Raw genomic sequence first — 12,500 nt, forward strand, 5'->3', positions numbered from 1 at the left:
CATAAAACATAAAAAAACTAAACCAGAATGCTACTGTACCATGGAGTAGTATTCCCTCATGTTGGCGTCGGGACTGAGGCTGGCACTCACGAAGGCACTGATATAACTTTTATCTCAATTGAGTGACGGTTACAAGTCACGGGATTTGTTTGTTTGACAGTCCTTCGACAAACGTCTAAAGGGAAAAAGTTGTAGGATATTTCCAGCACTGAGGGATTCACACACAAGACAGAGAGCGAGCAACCAGAGGAGGGAGGAAGCCAAGGCAGGAAGCGCGCGTGGTTCAGTCAAATATTTCGGGTGCTAACGCCGTGGCTGCTACAGAAGAACTGTCCAAGAAAGTTTCTTTGCGGCAGCTCCTCAACTCTCGGCACACCAACGGGAGAGATGCATCACGCCCATCCAGAGAGCGAGAGAGAGGTAAAGGGCCGCCCGCACCTGCCATCATCCCAGCCCATGGTCAGCCAAAGCCAATGAGAATAACGCTCCGAGACAAAAGACCCGTTATGACTGGTTGAAAGTCCATTGCATGAGGAAAGGAGTTGGGGGCGGGGTAGGGAGTTACGAACGGAGGGGCGGGGGCTGAGGAGTACCAGAGGTAAAGGAGTAGTACTAGGCAGGCAGGCAAGAGAGGCGTGCGCGTCAGATGCGCCGAGTTGCGTGAAAGTAGGTAACTGTGTGAGGCAGCAGATGGTTCGCCGGATACGATCAGCCGTGTCTCGTGTGTATGAATACGTCTGTCTGTCCGGACGTTGCGGGGACGGAAAAAGAACTTCATCCACGCCTACGTGCCCGCATCAACAGCTGTCCGACAACGCATGGTCGAAATTTTCATGCGGCAGTTACTACAGGCGACCGCACCCCAGTCTTCGAAGGGTTTCGAGTTTCCTCCAGCTCCGATCACTGGAAAATGACAGAGTACATTTCGCTATCCTGTGTCTTCTTCGCCTCCAGTGTCGACTGCCCCTGTTTTCGCAACTCCAGTTTCATCATTCCAAGGTCGATTAGCATGTTTCCTTTCTGCAACCTTGCAAATAATTTCACAACCACAATGTGACACAAAATGAGCAAGAGTGCGTTTGGCCCTATCTAACTCCAGCGCTTAGATTCGCTTAGGAGCGCATTATTAAGGAATAACAAGCAACGCTTGCAAAGCACACTAGAAAAAAACAAGCGCTTGCACGCAGGAGAGAGAGAGAGAGAGAGAGAGAGAGAGAGAGAGAGAGAGAGAGAGAGAGAGAGAGAGAGAGAGAGAGACTGTCCCTCGCCACAAATTAATATTCGCGAGACAAGTGACCACAAATATTTCCCAAACTGCAATAACTTTTCAACAAAGCCCAAAAGTCTGCAAAATTGTGAATGACGTTCAATTACACAGAGAAATAAAACACCGAAGGAATAAAAATGAATATGGAAAAAAATCTCCCGTGGGATATCAAGGCAAAACACATTAAAACCGCAAAAGGGGAAAATACCTGTCCAGCTGCCAGGGGAAACCTTTCTGCAATTACGAGGAATTAATTTCCCCTTACTCTCAACTTTCCATTTCCCCCTTCTCACCGCCACTCCACCCCCCAACACCCCTCTTTCTCTCTCTGAATCTTCAGTCCACCATGCACCAGAACCACCATATGCCTTCCTGGTTGTCATTTATCGGAGAGTCAACCAAAATTCATGGTTGGCGATTCACCAACATCAATGTCACGATCATGCACAGACAGTCCATAAATTTCTCCTTCCTGACCGCAAAGAATGGCAAACCATAATGACCGACAAAAGGGGCAAACGCGCACGATAAACAAACTAACAAAGCAGATTATGACTCATTATTGACAGGAGGAAATTACCCATAAAGTTGGTAGCTGTTCGGAGCAAAATAAGAAATTCAATCTCTCGTGTTATTCTAAATATATAAAAAACGGTAATTGCTTTTGCATTCAACTCTTAAAGCAAAGGAACTGATTTTGTTTGGAATTCCTAATACTACGTTCGGAAGATTATGTTGGTTCCTACTCCTCGTTACCTTTATTGATTATTCAAATGAAAATTTAACACCTCATTTGTGCACTCTAACATTGGCTCTGAAGAAAGATTTAAGCTCAAATATCATCGCTTTGGCAAAGTCTAAATATATATTTAGATTACTTACACTGCAAATAAAGATAACAGAACAGAACTCGTCAACAAAATACACTAATTTTAAGTTATTCGTTTACCTTCCGGTCACTCAGTTTATCAGGAAAAATATTTATATGAAAAATATCTATACTTAACTGATGAGCAAAGTACTCCCAGAGACAAACTACATTTGAACTTAAAAGAACGAGACAGATTACCCTGCTAACTTTTAAAATAATATGACAAAAAATCATCTAGGCAAACCACTATACCTCAACAACAAAAAATTATCTTGATGTGTTTGTATTAGCACTGGGGACAATTCATGTTTGTCTCAGCATATTCAAATTATCTGGATAAATTCAGAATACCTCTGAACACAATTAACACTAATTACCTTGATGCAGAAGCCATATTATCTCTCGGAAGTTAATAACAGACATGACCATGTCAAATTCAACTTATGTAACATAATTGTCTACCTTAATTAGTTCAGATTATCTCTGAACACAATTAACAAAGATTACTTTGGCTATACAGAGTTCATATTACCTAACTAAAAATTAATATTAATAATGAAGATCTTTCATCATTCGAATTACCTGGGAACTTACAAATACGAATTCAACTGACAGCTCATGCCTAGCAGTAAATGAAACGCCATTTTTATATGTGCTTTTGATAACAAATTCATAATTAACTGAACAATTCATCTTAAATGTCTGTAAGTCTCTTGTTAATAGGCTAATAACTTCAGTGTGCCATCTAAAATGTATTTATGTTCTTCATTTGAAACACAGCGTTACAAAGGTGTCTATAATTTATATATATATATATATAATATATATATATATATATATATATATATATATATATAGATAATAGATAGATAGAGAGATAGAGAGAGATAGATGAGGTTTTAGTCCACAGGGCAAAAGAAAAGCTGAAATTCCTTTTAGCTTAACAGTTTCGGCCTCCACTGGGCCCCTATCGAGAGCTGTTTATTAGCTGTTAATAAACAGCACTCGATAAGGGCCAGTGGACGAAAACTGTTGAGCTAAAAGGAATTTCAGCTTTTCTTTTCCCCTGTGGACTACAGCCTCATATATCATGTTATATTATAATTATATAATATAATATATATACTATATATATATATATATATACTAGATCTATATATATATATATATATGGGGTAAAAGAATTTTTCATGAACTTCAAACACATTTAAATCTAAATGAAAAACGAAAAAAGCTTTTCAGGTCTTTCCCAAAATACAAATGGAAATGAGAGTTGTCGTAAAAACTTATAATAGTTATAAAGTAACTGAAAAAAATGCCATGATATTCTAGACAAGGATTACTTACATTTCAACAGATAAGACGAGTTCGATTTCACAAGTTATGACTCCAAGTCGAAGGTCCTAATCTGGAATATAAAAGATAAAATACATTAGTATCGCATTCAGCCTTATCACAGAGGTGACCTTATTTACCCGAGTATACGTAAATAAGTAAATAAACAATTAAATGAAATTTGTTAACTTTTAGCAGAGTATGCATTGTTTATCTTAATTCCGTAAGCTTGGGAGATTTTTATTTCCTATGCACTTGCTGTAGTCTTATTCTGTTGTTTAAGAATTTTTTTACGAACTTTCCTCATTTTTTTTTTACCTGAAACTCTTCAAGCTACATTTAAAATTATCCTGGATTTTCTAGGATAAGTCTGCAAAAGCAAAATATCTATATTTTCTTTAGATGACTTGAGTTAAAAATGTGTATTATTATTTTTTTAGTGGGGGAGGGGTAGTAATTTTATTCCATTTTGTTAAACATTCCTTTGTTCTAAACTCCCATTTTGTATGCACTCTCGTACTGCTAGTTTTTAACATCAAATATACCTTTTTTCTCTTCGAACTTATCTTTCATAAATATAAGTTTGTTCACTCTTCAATCATAACACGCTTTTAGTACATCTTAGCTGATAATTATGCACTGGTTTTTTAAAAGCATCCATTGAAATCATACACAAAGATGAGCTTTTCAGTCTTACTCATACAAGCAGTTACTTAAAATCCTACCCTGCTAAGTAAGTACTGCAATTACCAATTTATGGCATGCACTTGCTTCGTATCATGCAGAGACATAATTATTAAACTGCCCCGTTATTTTTCAGTTTTCTGTAAAGGAAAAGTATTGAAATGGCTTTTAGTCTGTCCCTCCGCACTCAGATCTTAAAAACTCTTGAGGCTACAAGGCTGCAAATTTGTATGTTCATCAAACACACCAATTGCCCTCTAGCATCAGTCGATTATATTCTATGCAATGTTAAAGTTATCCAAGAGCGTGCGTTATTAACAACACAGGCCACCACCTGGCTGTATCTGAACGTTTCATGGGCCGCTGTTGAAATTTTCGGAAAACTCGATTGCGCCGAGGAAGCGTCGGCGCATTTTTATACTCGTTTAATGCTGTATTTGCTCTTTTAACTTACTGCATATTTCCAAATTCATTTTCATCATACTTCCACAGATACATTATAAAATGACCAAAAAACATCATCAGATACTGGCAGCGTATTCGCAATCCGTCACAGTGCCTGGCTCCCGAACACACTCAGTCATATAATCCACATAATACCCAATAAATTTCTAAGCTGATATAAAGACCAGTTTAAAAAAAGAACTCAGAGGCGATTCTAATCTCAAAAGCAGTCGATGGCAGTAACAGAACAAATCTGAAACCAACGCTGTTAGCGTCAAATGTTACTTTCTTCCACTTTCTGTGCCTTTACAATTTCGCCGGCGATGACGTTGCACAATACGGGTCGAAATATAATGTCTGAAATTCCCCTCCACGAAAATAGGAATGGACTGTATCGCTTAACGTTTAGGGAAGTTGAGTCATGCAAATACAATATATATCTCGGTCCAGAAATGTTTATATAAAGTGGAGAATATTGGTAGCTTTTATATCTTACTTGGGATTTTAAATACACACACACACACACACACACACACACACACACACACACACACACATATATATATATATATATATATAGTATATATATATACGTAATATTATAGTATATATACATCACACAACACACACACATCACACACACACACACACACACACACACACACACACATATATATATATATATATATATATATATATATATATATATATATATATATTTATATATCTGGCTTGCAAATCTAGTCACGCTTTGTCATTCCATCTACAACGAAAATTGAAATGTACCATTTCATCCAGTTTTCTTTTGTCTTGCGAAAAGCTGAAAAAACTGAAGTCTCACTTCTGCTACATTTTCTAGAGAGAGAGAGAGAGAGAGAGAGAGAGAGAGAGAGAGAGAGAGAGAGAGAGAGAGTAGGAGAGAGAATGTTCAATTAGTTGTAAAATAATGAGGCGTTCCGTGGCTTCGTCATTACCAGTTTGAACACGTAGACAGAAACATTTTTATCGTAATTCCCTTCAAAAATGAAACAAAAGAAAACTCGAGCAACAAAGCAGTTAAACTGTCTGATAAGGTTCCAATAGAATCAGCTTCATCATTGAAGGCGAATAAGAGGATCAACAAAGGTTGGAGTTATCAGATATTTATCAAGCTATGTTGAACTAAACATCACTAAATAATGCATCTAAAATGGTACACACGGTGAAGAATAATAATAATAAATACCACCCAGTTGAACTGGTGGACTGTAATAGACCAAAATAATAATAATAATAATAACAATAATAATAATAATAATAATAGGCTATACAACTACCTAGAGGAGACAAACACCATCCCCAACCAACAGAAAGGCTGCAGAAGGAAGTGTAGGGGCACAAAGGACCAGCTCCTGATAGACAAAATGGTAATGAAGAACAGTAGGATAAGGAAAACCAACCTAAGCATGGCATGGATAGACTATAAGAAAGCCTTCGACATGATACCACACACATGGCTAATAGAATGCCTGAAAATATATAGGGCAGAGGAAAACACCATCAGCTTCCTCAAAAATACAATGCGCAACTGGAATACAATACTTACAAGCTCTGGAATAAGACTAGCAGAGGTTAATATCGGGAGAGGGATCTTCCAGGGCGACTCACTGTCCCCACTACTCTTCGTAGTAGCCATGATTCCCATGACAAAAGTACTACAGAAGATGGATGCCGGGTACCAACTCAAGAAAAGAGGCAACAGAATCAACCATCTGATGTTCATGGACGACATCAAGCTGTATGGTAAGAGCATCAAGGAAATAGATACCCTAATCCAGACTGTAAGGATTGTATCTGGGGACATCAGGATGGAGTTTGGAATAGAAAAATGCGCCTTAGTCAACATACAAAAAGGCAAAGTAACGAGAACTGAAGGGATAAAGCTACCAGATGGGAGCAACATCAAACACATAGATGAGACTGGATACAAATACCTGGGAATAATGGAAGGAGGGGATATAAAACACCAAGAGATGAAGGACACGATCAGGAAAGAATATATGCAGAGACTCAAGGCGATACTCAAGTCAAAACTCAACGCCGGAAACATGATAAAAGCCATAAACACATGGGCAGTGCCAGTAATCAGATACAGCGCAGGAATAGTGGAATGGACGAAGGCAGAACTCCGCAGCATAGATCAGAAAACCAGGAAACATATGTCAATACACAAAGCACTAGACCCAAGAGCAAATACGGACAGACTGTACATAACACGAAAGAAAGGAGGGAGAGGACTACTAAGTATAGAGGACTGCGTCAACACCGAGAACAGAGCACTGGGGCAATATCTGAAAACCAGTGAAGACGAGTGGCTAAAGAGTGCATGGGAAGAAGGACTAATAAAAGTAGACGAAGACCCAGAAATATACAGAGACAGGAGAATGACAGACAGAACAGAGGACTGGCACAACAAACCAATGCACGGACAATACATGAGACAGACTAAAGAACTAGCCAGCGATGACAATTGGCAATGGCTACAGAGGGGAGAGCTAAAGAAGGAAACTGAAGGAATGATAACAGCGGCACAAGATCAGGCCCTAAGAACCAGATATGTCCAAAGACGATAGACGGAAATAACATCTCTCCCATATGTAGGAAGTGCAATACGAAAAATGAAACCATAAACCACATAGCAAGCGAATGCCCAGCACTTGCACAGAACCAGTACAAAAAGAGGCATGATTCAGTGGCAAAAGCCCTCCACTGGAGCCTGTGCAAGAAACATCAGCTACCTTGCAGTAATAAGTGGTACGAGCACCAACCAGAGGGAGTGATAGAAAACGATCACGCAAAGATCCTCTGGGACTATGGTATCAGAACGGATAGGGTGATACGTGCAAACAGACCAGACGTGACGTTGATTGACAAAGTCAAGAAGAAAGTATCACTCATTGATGTCGCAATACCATGGGACACAAAAGTTGAAGAGAAAGAGAGGGAAAAAATGGACAAGTATCAAGATCTGAAAATAGAAATAAGAAGGATATGGGATATGCCAGTGGAAATCGTACCCATAATCATAGGCAGCACTAGGCACGATACCCAAGATCCCTGAAAAGGAATCTAGAAAAACTAGAGGTCTGAAGTAGCTCCAGGACTTAGGAATCATGCAGAAGAATGTGATCCTAGAAAACGGCACACATAGTACGAAAAAGTTGATGGTACTCCTAAGGAGGCATGGATGCCAGGATGACAACCCGGAACCCACACTATAAATAATCCGACCTCCAGTCAAATTGGGGACACTGATAGAGCAAAAAAAAAAAAAAAATAATAATAATAATAATAATAAAACAGAAGCTCTATCCTCACCAGGTAATTGAAAGAAACAACCAATAATAATAATAATGATGATGATGATAATAAAATAATAATAATAATAATAATAATAATAATAATAATAATAATAATAATAATAATAATACACCTCAATAAGTATTGTATTTACCCGACAATAAATTTTCTTTAGATAAATGACGAAAATAGGACACCACTTTCAGAAAACCAGATAAATAAATCATACTAGTCGTTTCAAGGATAATGATGTATACTAAGAATACAATTAGCTTTTACATTTTTGGTTTCGTAATGTATTCCAGTATGAATAAGCGTGCTTATTTATTTCAACTTTGCACGCCAATGGGAAGCGTTTCGAGAGAGTGTAAATTAAAACATGTTACAGAGGAAAATGGTTTCGTATTATAAATAAAATACAATTCTAACTTAAACGGGGACATGGTAATTTAAGTCATTTCTAGCCCAAAAATAATCATATTTCATAACATTATTATCTTTTCTCACTATGTAAAACTACCTTACTCACTACATAAGAATGCCATTGCTGGAAGCTTATATATACATAAGTATCCTCAATAAGCGACGAAGCAATTTCCGTTATATCTCCAGTTCAGTCAGATTTTGAATTCACGGAATACAAAATCCTATATGAAATTGGCTTATTAATTTCTTTTCCCTTGAGCAAATAAAAATAGCAAAAAATTATGATAAGGTCTCTCTCTCTCTCTCTCTCTCTCTCTCTCTCTCCTCTCTCTCTCTCTCTCTCTCTCTTTAAATCTGGACAAAGAACTTTACCGTTTCGCCTCCAACATGACTCGACAAAAACTGGTGCAAACCCAATCATTCTATTACGTCATCCTTTACAGTAGAAAGTAATATAAAGGAGGTGGGGTGAAGAAGGGAGAAAGTAAAGGTGAAGTGGAAGAGAGAGAGAGAGAGAGAGAGAGAGAGAGAGAGAGAGAGAGAGAGAGAGAGAGAGAGAGAGAGCATTCCAGTTTATCAAGCTAAATCATCGACCACCACAAAAAAAAAGGAACGGACACATTAATCATTCTATAAAAAAAATAAAAATAAATAAACTTATCTCAAATGTACACCACCTGAAGGACTGTCAGCATCGTGTATTCAGCAACATAAAATAAAAACTGAAACAAGCTAAAATGGAGATCAAATACAAGACATTCTTCGATTCACGATTTTCAGAATGAAACAAGACTAAACTTTCGCGAACAAAGCCAGATTCTGGCTAAAATCAGAGTCTCTATTCCAGTCACTTTACAGATTTCCACTTTACAGATTTCTTTCTTATCTCTCGTTTCCCGTCGTTTTCTCGCCTCCCTGGTGTGAAAAGATGGACGAGATCTGACTTTCTTTGTGTCGTACCTGTGCTTTCACGATCGCTTTCGACAATTAACGCCAGAAACAGTGGCCCATACGATCTCTCCTCTCTCTCTCTCTCTCTCTCTCTCTCTCTCTCTCTCTCTCTGTATGTATGTATGTATGTAAGTACAAACGTGCACGCGCACGCACACACACACACACACACATATATATATATATATATGTATATATATATATATATATATATATATATATATGTATATATATAATATTTTATATTATATATATATATTATTATATAATTTATCTTTGTAAGCACGACCAACTAGAAGACATTGTTTTAAATGAAATTGTTAAATATAATTTTAAGAATAATGATGCAACCAAAACTTTCAAATGACGCTCTATTATAATAATACGGTCAAAATTTCACACTTGTTATCAGGCTTCAGAACCTGAATTGCAGCAATGTGTCCGGTTTGCAGCAAACCGAAGTCATCGTCATGATAATTGTCCCTTTCTGCTTCGTGCGGCTGATAACCACTCAGGTTAGTGAAAGCACCGCTTCCAACACTTTCCCAAAGATTAAAATTAAGCCATTGGAAAGAGAATTAATCTAAACCAAAAGAACTCAACATAAAATACCAGTATTACAGCTTGAGCTTAAACGAGTTACATATTAGCTATCATTAAGGAGGCACTACTTGATACCTTGTAGGAGTTTAGTGACACAGTTTGATAATGATCCTAATGGGTTAAATTCATAACCTCAAAGACACATCCGTATCCTCAGTATTGCACTATTAATTACATTCAACATTTTTTACATTTCTCTCCGCTAACTAACTGGACTGATATCCAGTTTTTAACAGACTAATGTCATACCTAATTTTACAATTCGTAGCTGATCATTGTACAACCGTATATACATATATTAAGTGCTTGATTGAAATGTGTATTTTTGTGTGGAATTTATAACAGTCATTTTCAATAAATCAAGAAAATGATTTGGAACACCTCTTTCATATTTCCATAGGCCACTAAAATGTAAGTAGCCCCAGAAGTTCAGTTATGTAAGCATAACTGAATATAAACACCCATACAAACATATATATAAGTATATGTGTGTGTGTGTGTGTAATAACATAAATTAATAAATAAATCCTTCAATTCTTCAGTATACTTGCCTCCAGAGCTTATGTCCAGTATTCGTTTTATTTCAGAGATTACCTCGATTATTCTCGGTATTTCGGAACTGAGATTTAAAACTCCATAAACTCCAAAGCACTGTCACAGTAAACTACCCTGTGTGCTTAAAAACAGGTTCCACAAAGACAGGGTAAACGAACAAAGAAGAGAAAAACGGTGATACGATTTTGGAAATCCCAAAGTATCAGTCATGATCCAAAAATGTGATTTATTTTATTAAAAAAAAAAAAAAAAAAAAAAAAAAAAAAAAAAAAAAAGCGGGAGCGGGGAAGGGGGAAGGGGATGAGGCTAACTCATCAAATTAAGGCATAGATTTTCGATTACGACTCAAATAATAAGAGTGAGCCCAAACTGGTGGAGTCATCCTCATGACATTAATGAAGCATAATTCTTTTTGGGAAAAGTGACCAGTTCGGATAGGGTTTCATTAACTCAGCGTCACTGCAGCATTAATTAGAACACAAAAGGAACTTTCTGATTCCTAATGAGATGGCCACCGTTGTTATATAAATCGTTAATTACCGCGCAATTCAAAATTTTTAGTTTCACTTAAAAAAATTGAGTTCATGAAATGTTACCATAGGGCCATTTCAATGTTTTTCAGCGTTCCATATGGTCCATAGGCTTTCTCGGCCATTTTCATAATGAGTAGAGCATTTTCTCCTTCACTAATGACCTTAAACAATCAAATCTGAGACTACCCTCAATCGCCTTTAAACGAGTGCCTTCCTTTTTAAGTAAAACTTGACGATTTATGCCATGAATGAAGCATGGTGATGAAAAACGTTTCCTAGGATTATTATATTTAATATTATTACTGCACGGTTAATACTTACTCAGTATCATCTGCACATATAAAAAATAATCAACCCTGTAAGCAAGGACACTGCAATACAATATTGTGAATAAATTTCTAAGGTATTTTCAGACCTTCATTTGCTGTACTAAATCAGTTGCATATATAGTACTTTACTGAATGAAACTCGGCTGTGAGAAAACCATAGTCATTCATCGACTGGTTGATTGATTTCAACAGTATTGCCAAGCAGGGCAGAAAACGGTAAACATTGGTTCTAGAATTCATATTAGTTGAAAATATTAAGAGAAATGTAAAAAAGAAAAAAAAATTACACTAGTTTAGTGTTTTTGTAGGTTTTGTTTGTATGGTGTTTTTACTTTGCATGGAACCAGTGGTTATTCAGCAACGGGACCAATGGCTTTACGTGACTTGTGACTTCCGAACCACGTCGAGAGTGAAATTCTATCACCAGAAATACATATATCTCGCACCTCAATGTAATGCCCGAGAATCGAACTCGCGGCCACCGAGATGGCACGCCAACACCATACCGACCACGCCACTGAGGTGCTTTTTGTTGATTTTGAACTAAATATATAAATATATAAATTGTAATTTTACATCATTATTCAGAAAATTTACCAAGCATAAAAAGGTGCGGGTCACGAAGAAATAACTTGAAAGCGATTTATCTAACAAACAAACCTTTACATGTGTTCCAAATGAACACTGGAAACTCATAACACGCTACTGAAGAATCACTAAAATTGTCTAAGATAATCCGTCCTAACAAAAAGTCTGCATAATTAAACATGCTCCGCATTTTTTCTGTTTTCAGACAGAAATAAACAATTTCAGGAGTCCTTCCTTAGTAATGTGTAAATTTATATAATCACTGAACTTCAGGACATGCAGCATAAGAGAAGTACAATTAATTAATTATGAACCTGAATTAAACGTAAAAAAAAAAAATTCATTAAACAGCAAACTAAATTTTGAAATTAGTCCTTGTTTGGTCGATGTTACGAGAGAGAGAGAGAGAGAGAGAGAGAGAGAGAGAGAGAGAGAGAGAGAGAGAGAGAGAGAGAGAGAGAGAGAGAGCTTAAACATACACAGTGATAATGCTACTATTCCATCCAGTTAGCAACTAAAGAACTCTAGGTATAGCATACTATATAATTACATTTTCCAGAATGTCTGGGAAAGTC

General features: G+C 37.0%; 1 protein-coding gene across 2 annotated transcripts in view; it reads right to left on the reverse strand.

Moving 5' to 3' along the window:
- The window catches only part of LOC135195626 (protein singed-like), a 400,445-nt gene that overhangs the window by 120,549 nt on the left and 267,396 nt on the right, over positions 1-12,500 (reverse strand). The window contains exon 2 of one of the 2 annotated variants that reach the window (XM_064221971.1): positions 3,486-3,546. Coding sequence is in view for 1 of the 2 variants with exons in the window: in XM_064221969.1 (XP_064078039.1) it covers positions 40-60 (21 nt within the window). In the remaining variant the exon portion in view is untranslated. Of the gene's footprint in view, positions 1-39; positions 307-3,485; positions 3,547-12,500 lie in introns of those variants that run through there. The other variant, XM_064221969.1, reaches the window with a different exon arrangement.

The sequence above is a fragment of the Macrobrachium nipponense genome, chromosome 16, assembly GCF_015104395.2.
Source record: "Macrobrachium nipponense isolate FS-2020 chromosome 16, ASM1510439v2, whole genome shotgun sequence".
Taxonomy (NCBI): domain Eukaryota; kingdom Metazoa; phylum Arthropoda; class Malacostraca; order Decapoda; family Palaemonidae; genus Macrobrachium; species Macrobrachium nipponense.